This window comes from Nilaparvata lugens, chromosome 1 (genome assembly GCF_014356525.2).
Source record: "Nilaparvata lugens isolate BPH chromosome 1, ASM1435652v1, whole genome shotgun sequence".
NCBI lineage: Eukaryota > Metazoa > Arthropoda > Insecta > Hemiptera > Delphacidae > Nilaparvata > Nilaparvata lugens.
In genome coordinates this window covers 356,049-378,848 of record NC_052504.1, presented here as the reverse complement: position 1 = coordinate 378,848, position 22,800 = coordinate 356,049, and the positions used below count along the sequence as shown (strand labels likewise).

The window sequence follows — 22,800 nt, the reverse complement described above, 5'->3', positions numbered from 1 at the left end:
AAGAAGAAGAAGATGTAGAAAATGCAGGATAATAGAGAGTAGGAAGAAGAAGAAGGTGATGAAGAACCAACTGCGATTATGGAGAAGAATAAGAAAGAATGTTTGGCTTGACAAGAAAGAAGAAGATGAATGAGTAGGAAAATCAGGATAATGAGATTGGGAAGAAAAATAAGTAGATGAAGAATCAACCGCGAAGATGGAAAAGAATAAAAAAGGCTGTTTTGCTTCAAGAAGAAGAAGAAGAAGAAGAAGAAGAGAGAAAAATGAAGACGTTGGAAGGAGTAGAAAAAGCAGGAAAATAGAAAGGTGAAGATTCAACGGTGATGATAGAGAAGAGGAAGAAGAAGGAGAAGAATAAGAAGAAAAATGGGAAGAAGAGGAATGGTTGGGTTGAAGAAGAAGCAGGAATAAGAAGAAGAAAAATTATTATGACTCAAATAAAATAAATAGATGATTAAATAAATAAAAGGCCTATAGTGAGCTCCACGTTATAATGGCAGTGAAGAAATACAAGAGCGTTGCCGATTCTCTGTCTTACCACTGCCTTCTATAGAGGATAGCTGATACCGGTACATCTGATGTAATATAAACTGTTTATTCTTGTTTAAAAATAAACAATTATATTTTATTCGTCAATAAAATATATTTTTTAATGATTGAATCATTTATTTCCATAATTGAGATAAAACATTTTGTTGATTAACTATATATTTCTACATAGATGGAAAACGATCTGGAACGTTGCAGCGGTAGAAAAGGATAGCGCCTTCTGCTTTGTTGAATGATAGACAAGGATAGCAACACCAATGTTGATCAAATACTGCCATTATAACGTGGACCTCACTGTAGCATGTTTGATGAACTACCCCGTAACTATAACAACCCTTCATTGTTACTTCAATAAACATTTACAAATCTGGGTTCAAACAAAGATACCCAGCTGTATCATACAGTGATAACCAACAGATGGGTGAAATATAAAAATTTTACAATTAAATGAGCGAAAAACGATTTTGATTGAAGTAGGCCTAATTTTAAAAATTTAACTTACAAAAATGACGAGTTGGTGGTGGTCTGTATGAGTGTGGTTGTAGAATTTTTGTTTCAAATCAAGAAGTTTTTGGGTTTTAATCACTAATATGAAATTGGATAAATTTTTACTCCGGTACTACCCTCCAGGTGAGTTTGAATCAATTTTCTCTATTTAGAAATAGTTTAAATTTGTGAATTCTTGTTCATCATATCTATTTATGAAAAAAATACATGAAAATATTTTAGATGATCAGATTTTAAAGCTGTGTTTACACCAAAGTTATTTACAAAATGTTTATTTTTCCGTCCTTATAGATTCTATTTGATTGAACATAACTTATCATACACATAAAGTGCATGAGTTTGTCAAGCTCCTTTTAATCTAATAGAATTTTTTATTACGGAAAAATAAACATTTTGTTAATAACTTTGGTGTAAACGCAGCTTTAGTTGAAAAAAGAGATGGTTTTCAAGTCAGTGAAATTCAAGATTCTACTGTGTTTTTTCATTAGATTAATAGATAAAAACATCTTCAATTTTCTTAATAATTCTGTTTTTACTGTAAATGTAATTCTAAACTTATTAGTAAATCTTTATTTCAATAAAATAGAAAGGTTAATAGATAAAAACATCTTCAATTTTCTTGATAATTCTGTTCTTACTGTAAATGTAATTCTAAACTTATTAGTAAATCTTTATTTCAATAAAATAGAAAGGTTTGAATGATATTTCCACCATTTTCCGGTGCAAAATCATTCTTTATTGTAAGATCTAAGATAAGTACATAAAGTGTAAATGCATGAAAGAATCTTTGAGGGCAATGATGTTGTTCAGAAAATGTGAAATAAATATTAAATAGAACATTTCAAATACCTTTGAATACCTACTATAGTGAGGTCCACGTTATAATGGCAGTCGTGAAAGATAGGAGAACAACGTTGCCGATCCTCTGTCTTGTCAATGCCTTCTATAGACGGTATTCTAGCTGGTACAGGTTTATTGATGTAATATTAACTGTTCATTCTCGTTTAAAATAATCAATTATATTTTATTGAGCAAGAAATTATCTTTCTCAATAATTTCATAATTAAGATGAAATATTTTGTTAATTTATTATTAATTCTACATTGTTAGAAGACGATCTGGCAGCAGAGCAAATCAAATAATTCTTTATTCATCATTGCATCAATACAATATAAATAACGTCACAGTAAAAGAGGTCAAAGAATTTCAACATTAACAACAATTCAATTTAGATACTCCTGAATTGAGTACAGGCTCATAGAAATTAAATATCTCTTCAGTTCTCTCTTGAAGTCTGCACCCTCCTTCTCTCTGACATCAATCGGCAGCTTGTTGAAGAACTTTGCTCCCATGTATGATGGCCGTTTTTCAAAGAAGTGTCTCCTGTGCTGATGAAGTGCATATGTTCTCCTTGAGCGTGTATGATACCGGTGGGTAACATATTCTTCATTTTTAAATTTCAATGTCAGAATACATTCCATTATGTACAGTCCATAAATTGTCAATATGTTGAGGCTTTTGAATTTTTCTCTCACAGACTCTCTGAAACCTAACTTCAATATGATTCTGACTGCTTTTTTCTGAACAGTGAATAATTTTTTCAAGAGATGTTCCTCCATAGAGACCTACTCCAAACGCTAGGTGAAAATGAATGTTTGCAAAGTAGATGGTTCTCAGTGTAGCCTGACTTGAATAATTCGACAATACCCTGAGTGAATAGAGGCCAGAGTTCAGCTTCTTCAATATGCCATCCACATGTGACTTCCAAGACAATCGTTGGTCTATTGTCAAACCCAGGAACTTTGAGTTTGAGGTTTCCTGAAGTACGTGACCATCAACAGTGAATTCAGTCTCCTCATCCTCACGAATTCCAGCTGAAAACTTTATAGCCTCACATTTAGTTGGATTCAGTCTCAAGCAATGATCCTTGAAGAATTTGTCAAGCTGAAGCAGACCTAAATTAGTGCGTTCTTCAAGTTCTTCCTCGTTGTCACCAGCTACATTAAGCGTAGTGTCATCAGCATACATACACAGCTGCACATGTGAATTTCGAGGTATTTGTAGGTTCAAAACTGAAGGGAGGTCTTTCAAGTAGATAATGAAGAGGATAGGGCCTAAAATAGATCCCTGGGGAACGCCTCGAGTCACCCTTCTAAGTTCAGATTTGAAGATTTCAAGTTGAAATCTTGATTTGAAGGTATCATAAGTTGTTCTTCTAACTGTCACGAACTGCCTTCTATTTGAAATATATGAACGCATCCACTGCAGATATCTACCAGTCACCCCACATGAATGCAGCTTCTGAAGAAGTATATTATGAGACACCGACTCAAAAGCTTTGGTGAGGTCCATCAGAATTGATGCTGTGCGCCGACCTGCATCAACCTGCTCAACAATCCATTCAACACCACTGACCGCTGCTGTCATTACTGATTTACCGCGCTGAAAACCATGCTGTTCCTCGTCAATCAAGTTGTATTTAGACAGGTGTTCCATAAGTCTATTACTCATTGCTCTCTCAAATATTTGGAAAAGACTGACGGCTCTGAGATCGGTCTGTAATTGCTGAGCTTGTTCCTATCTCCTTTCTTGTGTATTGGCGTTACTTTAGTTATTTTCAAAAGTTCAGGGGAGATTCCGGATACAAATGAAGAGTTTACTACATGGACCAAGGGCTTCATCAGATAAAATTTAGCTTCTTTTATTACGGACATTGGAACTTCATCAAAACCACACGATCTGAGATTTAAAAATGATCCTATTATATTGAGCATTTCTTCATCATCAACTTGGTTTGGGCGAAATCGAGATAAAGCGAGAAAGAGATAGCGCTATCCACTTTGTTGAATGATAGACAAGAATAGCAATACCATTGTTGAACAAACACTGCCATTATAACGTGGACCTCACTATAGGATTAAGAACAGTTCAAGATGATAAAGGAAGGATTGTAAACAAAGAAGTACAAATTATTAATTCATCCCTCATATTCTGATTTATTAATTACAAACTTGTTTTCATTAGGTATATGTCTACAATACACCCAAGGTGGGGAGGTGAAGAGCAAAGTTATAGACTTTTTGGATCTTTCTCCTCGGTGAGTAAAAGCCTAACATGCTTCCTTTCCGTATTAAATAAAGAAAAAATTGTCATTTTTAGCTGCGTTTACACCAAAGCTATTAACAAAATGTTTATTTTTCTTTCCTTATAGATTCTATTAGATTGAACGGAACTTGACAAACATATATGTTTATTATGTGTATGATAAAGTTATGTTCTATCTAATAGAATCTATAAGGCCAAGAATGAGCCACTGGTGACCCCCGCAGTTGAGAAATTGATGAGTTACAATTAAATATAATAATATATTAATTAATATAATATTTATCCACTAATTCTAATATTTTTTGTTTATTTTGTCTCATAGAACCGATGTGTCAGAGCTGGCTAGATCGGTGGCCAAGAATGAGCCACTTGTGACCCCCGCAGTTGAGAACCAGCTCCTTGACTCCCTCAGAAAGCTGCAACAGAAATTGTTTGACACAAATTTGACCTTTCACAAACACCGCACGCTCAAATCTCATCTGTTGCCTTTGACCAATGTGGCGTTTGATAAGTATGGCAAAAAGTGAGTACTTGATAAATTTTATAAATTTATAATAAAAATCTGCAATAGTTATTTGTGCAACTAGTGCGCAAAGTGACAGTTTGCTGCACCGAAAGAAACGTTTACGCACGAGCCGTGGCCGGGGGCGGAATGGCTTCTTGAGTGCAGCAGAGGAACTTTGCGCACGTATTTCACATTAAATTTTTCCTACAGCTACCATTGAATATGAGAAGTGGTTGATTATGGGTAAAATTATGGCTGAAATCCATCAAATTTGTCTGTATAATTTTGTTATTAATAACAACTTTAATTTATTTTAAACTTGATAATCCAATTGAAAATTAATAATCGATAATTTATTCAAATTAAAAATCGAATTAATCCAATTAATCGAAAATTTGAATAATTTTGAGTAAATCTTACTTTCTAAATAATTTTTCAACCAATCAATTTATGAATGAAAAAATATTATTTGAAATAATGAATAATATTCAAAATGTATAATATTTAATGAGTTCTCATTTTTATTTATTTGAAAATCAGAAAAATATAGATAGAACAAATTCGCATTAAAAATACACGTCAACAATGTCAACAGCTGATTGGGATGGCTGCAAGATAATACGCAAAGTATTAAAGAGTTCGCAAAGTAATACTTTGCGCACTAGAGCGGAAAAGTGATTCTTTGCGTTCTGTAATCAGTGCAGGAATGGTCACTTTTCAAGGTAACTGTAGGTAAAATAAATTGTTCTGTACAAATTTGACTTTTCACAAACACCGCACGCTCAAATCGCATCTTAGGCTCAACTCACACTTACGCGACTCAGGTCGAGAAGAGACTCGACTCTAGTGGAGAGCATGTGTTTTTAAATGGTGAAGTCGCGCAGACTAGAATCGACTGGTCTGAATGTCACCATTTGGAAACACATGCTCTCGACTAGAGTCGAGTCTCTTCTCTACCTGAGTCGCGTAAGTGTGAGTTGAGCCTTAGTGCGATTAGTGAATTCTTATTAATTAATTTATTCACAAGTATTTTAATCCCAGGCGATGAAGAGGGGATGAATAGTAATACAGTAGAAACGTTACTATTTGTGATAATTTTAAGAATGGATCAATAGAGAGATGATGGATAAATGAAATGAAACTTGAGAAATAATAGCTTATATAAAATGAGAGAGAAATGAAACCTGAATTACCCTGTTAAATCTATACTAAAAACCTACTTGCTACTAACTATTTGTCTTATCGAAATTAATGCTATTATATTAAATGATCCAACGAAATGAAGACGTGAAATTTAATTGTGCTCATAGAAAGAGGACCCTATAGTGAGGTCACATTATAATGGCAGTGTTTGATTAACATTGGTGTTGCTATCCTTGTCTATCATTCGACAAAGCCGATAGTGCTAACCTTGTCTACCTCCCGCAAGTTTGCCAGATGGTTTTTCAACAATGTAGAAATATATCATTTATTATAATATTCTATTTAATTTATGAAAATTCATTATTAAATCATTGAAAAATATATTAAATTTGCGAATAAAATATAATTGATAATAATGTAATGTATAATCTTTGACAAGAATGGACGGTCAAAGTATTACATCAGATATACCGTTGTCAGTTATCTTGTATAGAAGGCATTAGCAAGGTAGAGAATCGGTGACGATGCTCTCATATCTTTCTTCACTGTGATTATAACATCGACCTCATTATAGTTTATATAGGTATCGATGTTTTCAATAATTCACTACAATTCTACTTTTTTTACTTGCATTCATGTGGATAAAAATTAAAGTAATGGAATTATATATTCGAAATATTAATGGCGTATTTATTTATACACTGATAGATACTATATCAACTATGAATGATTGGGGAAGGAACAACAGACCTTGTATATTCATATTATCGAGCATTAAAATTATAGTATTGTTGTACAGAGTGATACAGAATAACGGGAACTTTTAAAAACGCCATAAAACATTAGTGGAAGGGCAAAAATGATTTTATTTAAACTAATATGTAACGTTCCAGACTTGCCATTTGAGAATTATCAATAACATCTATCACTTTTTGACAAATACTCCTTCAAGATGGCTTCCTCCTGCACGAATACACTCTTGAAATCTGTGTTGACGATTTCTCATTGATATCGCTGCAACATCTGCGTTTCCTGGTCCCATGATCTGTCCACCTGCGATTTTCTGTTTGTGGAGCTATCTCAAATCAAACTTTTTCACAACTTGGCCAATAACTGTGGTTCAATCATAACAGACAATTCAAAATGAAATTAATAATATCCCAGATCAGATGTTGCAGCGATTGATGAGAAATCGTCAACACAGATTTCAAGAGTGTATTCGATCAGGAAGAAGCCATCTTAAAGAAGTAATTGTCAAAAAGTGATAGATGTTATTAATAATTCTCAAATAGCAAGTCTTGAACTTTACATCAGTTTGAATAAAATCATTTTTGCCCTTCCCCACTAATGTTTTATGACGTTTTAAAAAGTTCCCGTTATTCTGTGTCCACGTTCACGTTATTCTGTGTCCACGTTCACGTTATTCCACATCCACGTTCCCTCTCTAAGGGAGTACCGCAGGGATCGATCTTGGGCCCTTTGTTGTTCCTTGTTTTCATGAACGATTTCCCTTGTAATGTGCCGTAAGGAAGGTCTGACTTATTTGCTGCTGATGCAAATTTCTTAGTTTCGGCGAATAATGTTGTTGAATTGCAAGCTAATTAGATGCTGTTCTTGCTGAAATTACAAGGTGGTGCTCTGTAAATAAGCTTGAAGTCAATATAGGCAAGACAACCTTCATTGAATTCTCAATCCACAGACTTCCTATGAATCAGTTGGAGTTTGAGGTTTGAGGCAACAGGGTTACTACCCTCTGATGCAACGGATTTTTGGGGGTTTCTGTGGATCAGGGATTAACATGGTCCTCTCATGTTCAATCTCTTTCTAGGAGATTAAACTCAGCTGCGTATGCAATGTCCAGGCTCAGGAGGCTTTAGTTCATGAGGCAGTGATCTCTGCTTACTATGGATATTATAATAATAATAATAATAATAATATCGAGTGACCTGGCTCGCTCAGGTCTGGTGTCAGAGTTTTCAGGTCGCAACTGATCAATTTCAGGACCTCTGACATGACCTAACGACTGCTTTTTAGGCAGCCGGGACCGACGGCTTAACGTGTCCATCCGATATGGATATTATGAGTCATTACTGTCCTATGTGATATTGCTGCGGGGAGGATCAATATTCTCTGCCTCTATCTTCCGTGCCCAAAAGAGAGTCCTAAGAATCATATTTTTAAAAAGCCACCCCGTTTCTCGTGTAGATCGCTATTCAAAGATAATAGAATTTTGACTGTTTCTAGTCTCTATTTGTACCATCTGGCAATCTTTGCTTATAAAATGAAAGATGATTGGCTGACGGGTGTGGATGTTCATCAACACAATACAAGATACAGGGGCTTAGTCAGAGTTGAACAGCAAAGGACAGGGTTTTATGAGCACAACCCAAATTACATTGGCAAAAAAGTGTTTAACTGTTTACCACGGAATATTAAAGCTGCCCAAACCCTAAACTCTTTCAAGACTAATCTAAAATGTTGGCTATTAGGGAAATGTTTTTATGAGTGGCGAAGTATCTTCGACCATTGAATACGTTGCATTAGTTATAAATGTCGTATGGTCTTAGATATAGGTTATTTGTTATTTTGTTATTTGTGTTATGATGTACAAAATTGTTTTTCCTCCACCTACTGTCAAAAGTACTTACTTTACTCCCTGAAACATGATACTAAAGTGTCACTTTTTCGCTCTCGGTACTAAAAACAGAAAAACTCCCTAGGGAGTAAAAGTGACTCCATTTAAATAACATGGAAGCATCTCTATTTTAAAAGTACATTTGAAATAGGTCAGAAGGTCTAAGCTCAGATGAGGAAGCACATAGAGTAGTCATTAAACCAACTAAATTCAATACCTCAACCAGACATTTGATCGATAATATATAAAATTTATGTTTGTATGTTGAAATTATTAATACAACTTCATATCACTATACTAGAAAAATGTGTATATTTTTTTCTTTTAATCCATGTTATTCAAAATACCACCAACGAATATTACTTATTAACTAATCAAATTTGAAACTGGAACTTCATCATAGCTATAGTTGTAGCTGTCATTGTTGTTACAACTTTAGCCGACAGATAGTGCTGTCGGAGGAGAACTGTGATTACAAGCCAACTGTTTCTGTTTACTTTTTAGATTATGTTGTAACACATTGTTTGGTCACATACGTTTTTAAAAATTATTTTATTTGCAGTTTTTATAAAAATGTAGGTGGAGGAAAAATGTTGTCTATATCGCGAGTGAAAAATGTTTTTTCTCCCTCAGGAAAATTGTTGCCCTCGGCTTCGCCTCGGGCTTCAAACTTTTCCCTCAGGGAGAATAAACAGCACTTTTCACTCTAGATATACAAATAATAATTATTATTATTATTATGTACAAAATTGTTGTGTTTTGTGTCATATCTTGTTTTCTCTTTATTGTATGGCTAATGTCGATATGGTGCTTGTCACTATCCATGACAGTATAATAAACCAATAAATCAAAAACTGTGTGTCACTCTGTATAATTCAAAATGCTAACAATGTTTTTGTATTAATTGCAGATGTCTGACGGGTAGCTATGACAGAACGTGTAAAGTGTGGAACGTAGATACAGGCAAGGAGATTCACACACTAGAAGGACACCAAAATGTAGTCTATGCCGTCAGCTTCAACTATCCTTACGGGTCAGTAACAAGTACCCAATACTATAGTGAGGTCCACGTTATAATGGCAGTGTTTGAGTAGTAAGGGTATTGCTATCCTTGTCTATCATTCAACAAAGCGGATAGCGCTATCTCTTTCTCGCTTTGCTCTGTTGCCAGATCGTCTTTTAACAATGTAGAATTAATAAATAATTAACAAAATATTTTATCCTTATTATAAAAATCTGGTGTGGTACACTCACACAACTTTCCTTGCTCATTGATTTATAAGCCTCATTAACGAGGATAATTTAGGGGAATAACAATATGCTGATTGGCGGCTAAATAATTAAAACTACGATTATACTATTGTTATTGTGTTCAGAGTACATTTTCCTTTGTTTGAATTATGAAATTTGAGGATTTTTTAAACGTTGTCAAAACAGCTGTTCTATAAATAAAATATCGACATGTGTTCTTTTGAATCAACTGCTCTACCTACCCAACGTTAGTAGACAGAAGGTTGATCACTCACAGGTGTAAGATTCGAAGTGGTGGGGGGAATGCCAGCGTGACGTCACGTGTAGTAAAAAAGTGATAGAGTAACCACACTGAGCATACAGTTTATTCACTGTATCTTCAAATACATCGTCGTTTAATCCCCTCAAGATTGACCTAGAACTTAAAAATTCTCCATACTTATAGCGAATTAATCACCGATTCTAATGATGTTGTTTAATATTTCAAGTTCATTCAGCTTGTATGAATAAAATGAAGTTGAAAGTTTTTCAAGAATTTAAACACGTGACACGAAGAAGTTAATAAGCTGGAAAAGCGTTAGTAGACAACGTTATACTATTATAATTTCAGATTAACCCATAAAAAATCTTGATAAACCAATGGATTGCAATAAAACAATAAACCGATCCCGATAAATCCAATGAATTTCATTCATATAAATGTACTGACTGAACACATGCTGGTAACGAGCACTCATGTTCTACGAGAATCAAAATATCTCATCCCCGAAATTCACAAGCTGATGTACAGCCAAACTACAAAATATAAACACGACCTAGATGATAAAGAAACCTTAAAGGTTTCAAAGGGAAGGTTAGGATGTGGGTTTTTTGCTTTTATATTGCAAAATGCTTGTATTATTGAAATGTTTTGATAATTATTGTAAAGCAGAAACAGAAAGCTTGCATGTCAGAAAATGTTTGTGTCATATAATTTGACTATAGGTCACCGTATGATTTTCAAGAATGCGATATTCTGCCTACTCTGTACTACAGCCTACGTCACGGCTGCAGTTCCCCCACTCCAATTGCATTTCAACTAAAATACTATGGATGAGTGACCAACCTTCTGTCTACTAACTTTGCTACCTACCTACCTCACGCACGAGAAGGAGGTTACAAAGTAAATTTCTCAAAGATGGGGTGGACCCCCTGTTAATTTCTCAGGGAGGAGACTCATGCCAGTTAATAGAGCTGATATATAACTATACAGGGTATGAATTTGAAAAAATCGGTCTAGTCATTTTTGAGAAAATCGTGATAGAAATTTAACAAAATTCATTCTTCTCAGAAATATTACGGAGCTCCTGCAATTTTCCCAGAAATGAGACTCGTGTCAGTTGATAGGGCTTATAAATAGCTATCTAGGGTATAAATTTGAAGAAAATCGTTAAAGCCGTTTTCGAGAAAACCGTGAAAAACATGGTTTTTTAGCTATTATCCGCCATTTTTTCCGCCATTTTGAATTGCATTTTATTGAATTTCTTATTGTCGGATCCTCATGGTATAAGGACCTTAAGTTTAAAATTTCAAGTCAATCGGTTAATTAGGAATGGAGTTATCGTGTTCACAGACACAACACACACACAGACCAACACCCAAAAATCATGTTTTTGGACTCGGGACCTTGAAACGTATAGAAAACATGAAATTAGGGTACCTTACATTTTTTTGGAAAGCAATACTTTCCTTACCTATGGTGATAGGGCAAGGAAAGTAATGAAACGTATAGAAACATGAAATTAGGGTACCTTAAATTTTTTTGGAAAGCAATACTTTCCTTACCTATGGTAATAGGGCAAGGAAAGTAAAAATTAATCAAATCAAATAATTTTTATTTTGCATCAAAACAAATACAACATATTATAGTACAAGTTCCTTCTCTTGAGTATAATAACATACTGTAATTTAAAACTCTTGATTTTCACAGAGCAAAATAAAATTACTATTAACAAAAAGAACAAAGTCTTTTGCCCGTTAGTAGGAGCTGACAACACTGCTAATTTTTATCAAAATGTACTTTCACACACGCAGACACACACATCGCACTCTCACACATGCATATGGGAATCAATTTGAGCTTTACCATACAATTCAATAATAAATAGTCACAACCAACAACTAATTCTTGATTAAACTATTCATTCCATGCTAATAAAACAAGGCTTAGATTGCTCAAGTATAGATGACATTATGAAGAGAAAAGCAAGAAATAATAAACACTAGCTTTAAAAATAACACACAGACTGTCAACAAGGAAAAATAAATTCCTCACTTAGAAGTAAGACATTACAACAACAGTATCACAGTACAGACAAAATTGTGAAAAAATTGCAATAATATTAATATCAAATTAAAGACAAGGTTGTATATAAAAAAAACTAATTAATGAGTACACAAAAATATTTAAGTTCATCAACACCACTGAGATGGTGTTTAATTATAGACAAAGTCGTAGAACTCATCAATGAGTACAACAAATAAAAAATAAATTAATAAAGGTAAAAAATAAAAGTATTATAGTTCATTAAACATCATTAAATCTTCAAATGACAAACTCAAAAGCCATTTCTTTACTTTCACTTTGAATTGTGTCAAAGAAGAATTGATTCTCCTTATATCAGTAGGGAGCCAGTTGTAATATTTGCATCCTAAAAATACAAAACTCTTTTTATACCTGGTACAATAAGGCCTTGGTGTTGCTAGCTACTCTCTTGTTGTTTGCCGTGTTACCACTTCACCCATTGGATGAGTTTCAGGCGCAATCCCCATATTTCGGTTCCCACTCATTTTAAAGAACAACGACAGCACCTTGAACACATACATGCTTCTCAAGGGCAGAACTTGCAAAATTTTGAAATAAGGGAACGAGTGAATCCTTCTTTTAACACCACAAATGATGCGTATTATGGCTTTCTGTAGAATTACAACTGGATTATAGTGACAAGCATATGTTGACATCCAGCAAGATAATCCATAATCTAGTTTTGAGTGAAAAAATGCAAAATACATTAACGGAGAATATATCTAGGTAAGATTGTTGAAGATTATAAAATTTCCTAATTAAAAAAAGAAGTCTACATTTCAAATTTGTTATGTGATTTGTCCAAATTAATCTGTCATCCAAAGTCATACCAAGATACTTCAGGAATTAGCTTGATAAATACTATTACATTTACATGACTCTGCTTGACAATCTATCTCGTGATACTTTAAAGGGACTGAGAATTCAAAAACCGTTGATAGGGAGAAATTAATGAAGTTAGTTTTAGAAGCATTTAACACTATTTTGTTCCCATCAAACCAGAGTCTCAAATTGCTCAAGTCTGACTGTAACATCATTTGTAATTCATTTATACTATTAGCTGAATAGGCCAGTGCAGTATCGTCAGCAAATGATGTTACAGATCCATGAAAATTCAATGAGAAGTCATTTATATATACTAAAAATAAGAGAGGCCCCAGGACTGAACCCTGAGGGACTCCACAATTGCTGTTTACAACCAATTCACTATTAATACCATTTATACTAACACATTGGCTCCTATTCTCTAAATAAGATTTAAACCACTTTAAGGGATTCCACGAACCCCAGACATGAACAACTTATTTATCAATATATCATGATCAACAGTGTCAAAAGCTTTTTTAATATCAAGGAAGAGCCCTGAAACTTTCATCTTACCACGAGTATTCAAACTATTATAAATATTTGTCATAAAGTGATTCAGCGCAATTTCAGTACTCAAACCCTGTTGAAAGCCGAATTGGCCACTGTAGAAGAATTTGTTAACATTGAAAAAATCTACAATTCTCTTCTTTACTAGTTTCTCTAGTATTTTAGAAAGAACTGAAAGCAAAAAAACTGGCCTGTAATTGGCAATATCAGTTTTTGAACCTTTTTTATAGATAGGCACAACTTTGGCTATTTTCAAGGCATCAGGGAATACTGCACAAGAAATACTACTATTGAAAATGTCACAAAGAACGGGAATAATTGATGTAGACACTATTTTTAATAACCTACCACTAAATCCATCCATGCCTGGAGACTTGCCATTCTTTAAACTCTGAATTAACTTATCAATTTCATCAAAATGAAAAGGCTCAAGGAATATTGAATTGTAATAATTTTTTATTTTAAATTTATTCCTTAACAGTTGCTTATTTTCATCAGATAAAGGTTTCACCGATTAATTATCAAATTATTGGAAAATATAATTTCTTGCTTAATTAAATTGATTATTTTAAACAATGATTAACAGTCTATATTACATCAATAAACCTGTATCAGCTACCGTCTATAGAAGGCATTGACAGGACAGAGGATCGGCAACGTTGTTCTTGTATATTTCTCCACTGCCATTATAACGTGGGCCTCACTATAATATATGTTTTTAATTAAATAAGTTGAGACTTGAACCGACCAAAAATTTACGTTGCCTGATTTATTAATTTGTTTCATGTAACAAAAGAAAGATATTCCAAATAAAATAGCAAGCAATTTTTTCCATGTATACATGCTGTATTTTTGAACTGAATAAATATTCTATTCTAAAATGGCTGTGTGCAGGATTGAGTAGCAATCTGAATAGTTTACTGTATTCATAGAAGTTCACATGGTGACAAACATGACAATATTTGTGGAAACACAAATTGAATTATGGAAAATATTGAGAAGCGAGATGAAAAATGGGGAATGATGTGAAGATGTAGAGAGAGAAAAATGAATGAGAAGCAGAAAAATTACTGCTTTTAAAATTACTGAACAAATTTGACTGGTAGTCGTTCTTTTTAATGACAAAAAATTGATTGCAGTGACTAAGAGCTGACAGGCTGTGGCGCTCTTTCAATTGCTCGATTATGATTGTGATGGTGTTTGTATTGCTCGAATGTGGTTGCAGTGACAAAGTTCTGACAGGCAGTTTCGACCGCACCGCCAAGCTGTGGTGCCTTTTCAATTGCTCGAATATCATTGTTTGGTGTTTGAATTGCTCGAATATAATTGTGTTTGGTGTTTGAATTGCTCGAATATGGTTGCAGTGACAAAGTGCTGACAGGCAGTTTCGACCGCACGGCCAAGCTGTGGTGCTCGGAGAGTGGTGCCTGCCTGCACACCCTGTGGGGTCACACCGGTGAAGTGGTGTCCGTCCAATTCAACCCGGTCAACCAATCGGTGGTCACCGCATCCATGGATGCCACCGCTCGTCTCTACACCCTCACCACTGGTCAGTTGGTGTCCTCATTACAATATATCAAATACAATGTCGGGGCACCGAGCTTCGCTCGTTATTTATTCATTGACTATTGATAAACCGAACACAATTCTTTAAAATGATTGGGGAAGGACCAACAGGCACAGCCCAAAACTGTTTCTTCCCCGAATTCTGATTTATACACTATAAATAGTCCAGAAAGTAGGTTATGTTCCATACACTCGAATTCAGGTTCAATTTTCTGTTCAAACATTTGAAAACCAAAAATTTTTAATTTAGATTATATACAAACCAAATTGAATAACAAAATAACACTCACTAATCACTTAAAATTGTCAAATAATGATCAACTTTGATAATATTATGATATACTCTAGTTTGGAAGGAATATCATGTCATGTCAACAAATCAGATTACGTTGATCAAATCGATTAAATTGTCTAGCTAGATAAAATTTCTCGTTGATTGATTATGATTACACAGCTGGAAATAATTCTGTCTCTCTCCCACAAAGGCACACGCATCTTCTGTTATGGAGAGACGACGAAATTATCATCTGTTTTCCAAGGATGAATTATCCTTTTGATGTCGTTCAGCGAGTTTTCCAAAGAATGAGACCTAGTGCAATCGAATCTTTATATCATGAACCTACTATGTTCCAAATTTCGTAAGAGCCGTTTTCGAGATCCGTAAAACATAAATTATCAGATATAAAAATAGCCAGATATAAAAATAACCAGATATATAAATACAGAAATTGCTCGCATAATAGGATATCAAATACATTTTGGTCACCACTTGTCAGTCGTTCACCACACCTTTCTTTCCATGAACCTCATAAATAAGGATTTTTGAAAAATAGCAATTTTTTGCAAAATCTCTGCTTTGATCAATAAAATAATAAAATGCAATAGCAGAATTATGAGTAAAAATATTAACCTCAGTACCCTTTTAAATTATTTTAACACGACATGTTTGGGCTACTAATGCCATTTTCAAGTAAAAATAATTTAAAAGGCAACTCATATTAACATTTTTATTTATATTAAAATTAGCCCTAAAGAAAAAAGACAGAGTTATGATATTTGGTGCGTTTTAGCATAGAGAAAAGATAGCATAAGAGAATATTCCATGGTATAGGACGTTTATGTTCCAAATTTAACTGTTAACTCAATCCTCATAAATAAGGATTCAAAGGAAATAAAACAGACAAAAATAACAATTTTTTGCAATATCTCTGCTCAGATCAGTAAAATAATAGAATGACATAAATGAATTATGAGGTTTGGGTGCGTTTTAGCATAGAGAAAAGATAGCATAAGACAATATTCCATGGTATAGGACGTTTATGTTCCAAATTTAACTGTTAACTCAATCCTCATAAATAAGGATTCAAAGGAAATAAAACAGACAAAAATAACAATTTTTTGCAATATCTCTGCTCTGATCAGTAAAATAATAGAATGACATAAATGAATTATGAGGTTTGGGTGCGTTTTAGCATAGAGAAAAGATAGCATAAGAGAATATTCCATGGTATAGGACGTTTATGTTCCAAATTTAACTGTTAACTCAATCCTCATAAATAAGGATTCAAAGAAATAAAACAGACAAAAATAACAATTTTTTGCAATATCTCTGCTCAGATCAGTAAAATAATAGAATGACATAAATGAATTATGAGGTTTGGGTGCGTTTTAGCATAGAGAAAAGATAGCATAAGAGAATATTCCATGGTATAGGACGTTTATGTTCCAAATTTAACTGTTAACTCAATCCTCATAAATAAGGATTCAAAGGAAATAAAACAGACAAAAATAACAATTTTTTGCAATATCTCTGCTCTGATCAGTAAAATAATAGAATGACATAAATGAATTATGAGGTTTGGGTGCGTTTTAGCATAGAGAAAAGATAGCATAAGAGAATATTCCATGGTATAGGACGTTTATGTTCCAAATTTAACTGTTAACTCAATCCTCATAAATAAGGATTCAAAGGAAATAAAACAGACAAAAATAGAAAATTTTTTCAATATCTCTACTCTGATCAGTAAAATAATAGAATGACATAAATGAATTATGAGGTTTGGGTGCGTTTTAGCATAGAGAAAAGATAGCATAAGAAGATATCCCATGGTATAGGCCGTTTATCTTCAAAATTTCACTGATAACTCAAGCCGATAGTCCTGAAGCGAGGTCCACGTTATAATGACAGTGTTTGATTGACAATAATGGTATTACTATCCTTGTTTGTCATTCGACAAAGCAGATAGCGCTATCCTTTTCCAGCTCCACAACGTTGCCAGATCGTCTTTTAACAATGTAGAAACATAATTAATAAACTAAATATCCTATGTCAATTAAGAAAATTTATTATTTAATCATTGAAAATATTTTTTCTTGACGGATAAAATATAATTGATTAATTTCAACAAGGATGAATAGATTAATTAAATCACAGATACCGGTAAGATCTATCATCTAAGGAAGGCAGAGAATTGGCAACGCTGCTCTCCTACCTGTCTCCACTGGCATTAAAACGTGGACCTCATATAGTTGATCTTCCACGGATCTATTCGTAATCATGTAGACTATTGTAGTGAAATTTCTCATTCTAATTCACTCACTGTAATGTTACAACGGAATATTGTAATGAAGTTTGATAAATTGTGTTAATTTCTTGGTTTGTATTGATTTATTATTTTTACTTTCCTTTTGCCCCATTATCATAGGTAAGGAAAGTATTGCTTTCCGAAAAAAATTAAGGTACCCCAATTTCTAAATTTCTATACGTTTCAAGGTCCCCTGAGTCCGAAAAAGTGGTTTTTGGGTATTGGTCTGTATGTGTGTGTGTGTGTACACGATATCTCATTTCCCAGTTAACGGAATGACTTGAAATTTGGAACGTAAGGTCCTTACACTACTAAGGATCCGACACGAACAATTTCAATTAAATGCAATCCAAGATGGCGGCTAAAATGGCGAAAATGTTGTCAAAAACAGGGTTCTTCGCGATTTCCTCAAAAACGGCTCCAACGATTTTGATCAAATTCATGCCTGGAATAGTCATTGATAAGTTCTATCAACTGCAACAAGTCCTATATCTGTAGAAATTTCACGAGCTCCGCCCCATCTATGCAAAGTTTGATTTTAGATTCTCAATTAGCAGCCTTCATATACAATTTAAGCTACAAATTTCGAGTGGAAAAGATAGAGCATGAGAATCTCTGCAATTAATGTCCAGTAACATTTCCACCTAAAATTGAAAATAAACTTGAAATTCGAGAAAATGTGATTATTAAATTGCAAACTGTTGGCAAGTGTTGGTTCTAGTAAATCATTCACAACGAAGAGATAGCAGACCTCGTGTGTCTCCAGCGTTATTGTCCTATCACCAGCTGTCTCATATCTTTGAATAGTAGACTTGAGATGCGCGAGAACACTAGCGTCAGGTGATCAATTTTCATACCGGCAAGGAAAGTTGTGTGAGTGCGCCACAACAGATTTTTTTATTTCTCCACAAATATATTTTTGTAATCTTGTAGACTATTGTAGTGTCTCTATAGAGACATATAGAGATATTGAGTGTCACGTTATAATGGCAGTGTTTGATTAGCAATGGTATTGCTATCCTTGTCTATCATTCAACAAAGCGGATAGCGCTATCTCTTTCTCGCTTTGCTCTGTTGCCAGATCTTCTTTTAACAAAGTAGAATTAAAAAATTATTCAACAAAATATCTAATCTTAATTATGAAATTATTGAAAATAGCTATTTATGTATTAAGAGCGTAATGCGCGACTTTATCGCTCGCGCAAAACAGTTATCACGCGACGCGAAGCGGAGTGTGATAATTTTGCTAGAGCGATAAAGAAGCATTACGCGCGAATTACATACAAAATTTTTTCTCCAACTGCACAAACCTGTTAAATCACTTATATCTGGCGGATTTTATAATAATTCGTCTACACTGATATCCATTATGGCTGTAGAATCGGTACAACTACCAACTTTTCAGGTTAAGATCTGACCGAGAGTGGTTTGTCTTTTGGCGAGCTGCTTATCATCAGCTGATTAGCGAGCGTAAAGAAACTCTTCTGCGCATGCGCGAATGATTTGCGAGCGTAGAGAAAATCTACTGCGCATGCGTAGATGGTTAGCGAGCGAAAAAGTAGATTCTCCTCATAAATAAGCTGTTTTACGAGGAGAATTGAGTATGTAAATTCTTTCTTTACGCGCAGTTGTAGAAAAATATAATTTCTCGCTTATTAAAATATAATTGATTATTTTAAACGAAAATGAACAGTTAATATTACATCAATAAACCTGTATCAGCTACCGTCTATAGAAGGCATTGACAAGACAGAGGATCGGCAACGTTTTTCTCCTATCTTTCTCTACTGCCATTATAACGTGCACCTCACTATATTACAATAACTGCCCGAGATATTGTAATTAATTTTAATGAATTGTGTAGTTGAGAAGTTGATATTGTGGTAATTATTCATATTGAATGAGAAAGACTAAGAAATTGTCAAAAAACCACTGATTTATTGATAATTAGAAAGACTTATACAGTTTTATACAATGGTGTAATAACCGAAACCGGTCTTTCTTCTTCTTCTTCTTCTTCTTTTTCTTGACCCCCTCTGCCGTTACAGCGTAGGGGTACCAGCCTCGGTCCATCTCCTCCATGCAGTCCTATCCTCAGCCATTCTTCTCATATCTCTCATTGTCTTGCCTCTCTCCCTCCCCAATTCCTCCAGATAGCCTTCCCAGTTCATCCTAGGTCTACCTCTCCGTCTCTTTCCTTCCCTCCTAGCCTCCACCACTTCCTTTACTGGGCGACATTCTTGCATTCTAGTGAGGTGTCCAAACCATTTGAGTTGCCTTTCTTTTATGTCTTCTATCAGTGCTCTTCTTCCCACTTCTCCTCTCACTCTCTCATTTCGCCATCTATCGTGTCTTGTCTTTCCCTATTGCTCTTCTGTGGTACCTCATTTCTGCTGCAGTAACCTTACTCCAGTGTTTCTTGAGGGTTACCCAGCTTTCACTGCCATAAATGAGAGTTGGAGCAAACACACAATTAAATATTCTTTTCTTTGTCGTCATATTTAACTCTCTTTTGCCAACCACGGTGCTGTTCAGCTGGAAATATACATTCAAACCGGTCTTTCTAATTATCAATAAATCGGTGGTTTTTTGACAATTTCTTAGTTTTTTTCATTCAATTAATGAATCGTGTTTATTTCTTGGATTGTGTTAATTAATTGTTGATGTTTTCATGAATATAGGTCAAGAAGAAGCCGTCTTGAAGGGACACAAGGGGGAGGTGATCACGGCTCAGTTCAGCACGGATGGATCTCGCATCCTGACCGGTTCCTTCGATAAAACTGTGCGCTTGTGGGATAGACGAGTGGCCAAGTGAGTCATTTTATCATTAAATAAATATTAATAAATAAGCAAAAATGAATTGATAGTTTACAATAAATTGTACATAAGCTGTGTGAACTTTTTGTTCAGAAAGTCAAGGAGTTTGTGCAATACCTGTATTGAGATATACAGGCTATATTGGCTGGTAAACTTTTCCTGCTACAGAAGAGAGCCATTAGAATATTAAACAATGAAGAGCCACGTAGTCATTGTAGACCATTGTTTATTGAGAATAAAATTCTGACTCTTCCTTCTATGTATGTCCAGGAATGTCTGTGTTATGTGAAAAAGAACCTGGATAAATTTAGCCTCAACTCTGATAGGCATACATACAATACAAGAGGGGCAAGTAATATAGGTGTCGAATGGTGCTCTTCCAGCGCATCATTGAGAAGTTTCAGGGCCCAATCTCTCAGATTTTATAATGCCCTTCCGTCATTGGTAAGAGACCTAGATGCCACCCAATATAAAGATAGAGTTAGGAAAGGCCTAATAAGAGGTGGACTTTACAAGGTACCTGAAATTTATAAAATTTCACAGTCTATGTAAATCTGTTACTATTGTGTATGTTTAGGCTGTGTATACTTAGTTTGTAATCTTGTTTAATAAGTAAATTTTAGATGTAATTGTGTTTTAGCTGTGTAGACTTTTGTATTGTTAATTATTTTGTATTATTTTGCATACTTGTGACGATGACCAATGTTTATTGTAAACCAAATGGTAATAAATATATTATTATTATTATTATTATCATTATATCTGCTATTAATATAATAAAGGAAAGAACTGGCTAATACTCGTACGGGATTGGAAATTCACTAATGACGCATCGTCACGTCTCAACTACTCAACTGATTAACTTGAAATTTTGCATATAGATTCTTAATTAACCGAGGATGGTGATAGGCCTACTTTCAATATTAATCAAAATTTCAGTACGTCCAGTTTTCAGTTTGTCAAGTTTCTAATTGGACCCTTGTTGAGCCAATTGAGCACTGGTTACCTACTGCTAGTTTCAAATTTATGATAGCAAAATTTTAGATTAGTCTTGAAAGTTTGAAATTATGCTCAATATACTGGCTCATTGCTCATCCTGTTTACGCATATTATATTGCTAGTTTAAACGCCCATATTTGGGCGTTCACTTTTGAGCTAGTCTAAACTGGCGTTTAATTTTGAGCCAGTTTAAACGGCGTTTACTGGCTAAAGATGGAATCAACATACGGATACCTCGGTTTAAACTCGAGTTCAAACCATTGATGGGCTGGACGCAGTTTAAATGAATAAATAAATGTTTATTTCCCAAAAAAAACTATAACTAACATCATTTACACCAAATAATATATAAATTCAATATTACATACAATAGTTAGTTACAAAAATTCTTATATTGTGTCCTCTACTTTTTTAATTTTTTCTGTGTGGAAATTGACCTACTCCACTATGGCGTACCATATTCTAGAGTAGGTTTTGTTTTTTTTGCGTATTATTAATAAGTTAGTGTTTAGTAAGTCATTAGGTGGTTAGTTGTTGTTTGAAATAATGTTTTCTATGTTCTGTCTTCGTTTGCTCATCAACCAATTGTGTACTATTGTTTTGAACTTTCTAGGATGATTAATCTGTGTAAAGTTTGCAGGAAGTAGATTATATAATTTTGGTGCTAAATGATTGAAATGTCTCTGGTATAGTGCCTTCCTTGCAACACTGTTGATGAGAAGATTCCTGTATGTGGTGTTGTGGTTGTGGTTTCTGGTTTGAAATGTTGTTGTGTAATCTGCATAGTATCTCCTTGGAGTAAAGCTGTCTTGGATCCATCACGTCAAACTCATTGAATAGCTGGTCTGATGAATAGCGTGGAGGCTTCTGGTTGATGACCCTCATGATCAGCTTCTGTACCCTGAGGAGCGGTTCTATGTGCAAGAAGCTTATACCCCCATCCCACAATCCCATACAGCATGAGTGACTGTGCTAGAGAGAAGTAGATAACTCTTAGACATCCCTTGTCGACCAGTGTCCTCAGAATCCTGAATCTTTAGATGGTCTTCCTCAGTCTCCCGTATAATTCATTGAGATGATGATCCCAGCGCAGAAAAGAGTACATTAAACCGAGCATTTAGTTTAAACCGAGCATCAGCCTACTCAATTTTCACAATTCAACATAGACCATACATAATATTTCCAATTTCTGGAGCATTTTTTTTGTGTTGTTTTTCAGGGAAGTAGGTCTCCTTGCTGGGCACCAAGAGGAAATCAGCAACTGTCTGTTCAGTTTTGACAGTCGACTGGTAGTGAGCAGCTCTCTCGATAAGACAGCCAAAATATGGGACACTCGAACACTCACCTGTCTGTGGACGGTTACCGGTCATAACAATGAGGTAATAAATTATGATCATAAACACTTTGGAAACTTTTTTTC

General features: G+C 34.4%; 1 protein-coding gene across 1 annotated transcript in view; it reads left to right on the top strand.

Moving 5' to 3' along the window:
• The first annotated feature begins 639 nt into the window (after positions 1-639).
• LOC111058465 (dynein assembly factor with WDR repeat domains 1-like) overlaps positions 640-22,800 on the top strand; it is a 40,656-nt gene continuing 18,495 nt past the window's right edge. Inside the window, 7 exon segments of the mRNA XM_039426879.1 lie at positions 640-1,179; positions 4,081-4,153; positions 4,484-4,684; positions 9,355-9,477; positions 14,778-14,962; positions 20,246-20,375; positions 22,600-22,759. Of these exon segments, the coding sequence (XP_039282813.1) occupies positions 1,140-1,179; positions 4,081-4,153; positions 4,484-4,684; positions 9,355-9,477; positions 14,778-14,962; positions 20,246-20,375; positions 22,600-22,759 (912 nt within the window). The 5' untranslated portion in view covers positions 640-1,139.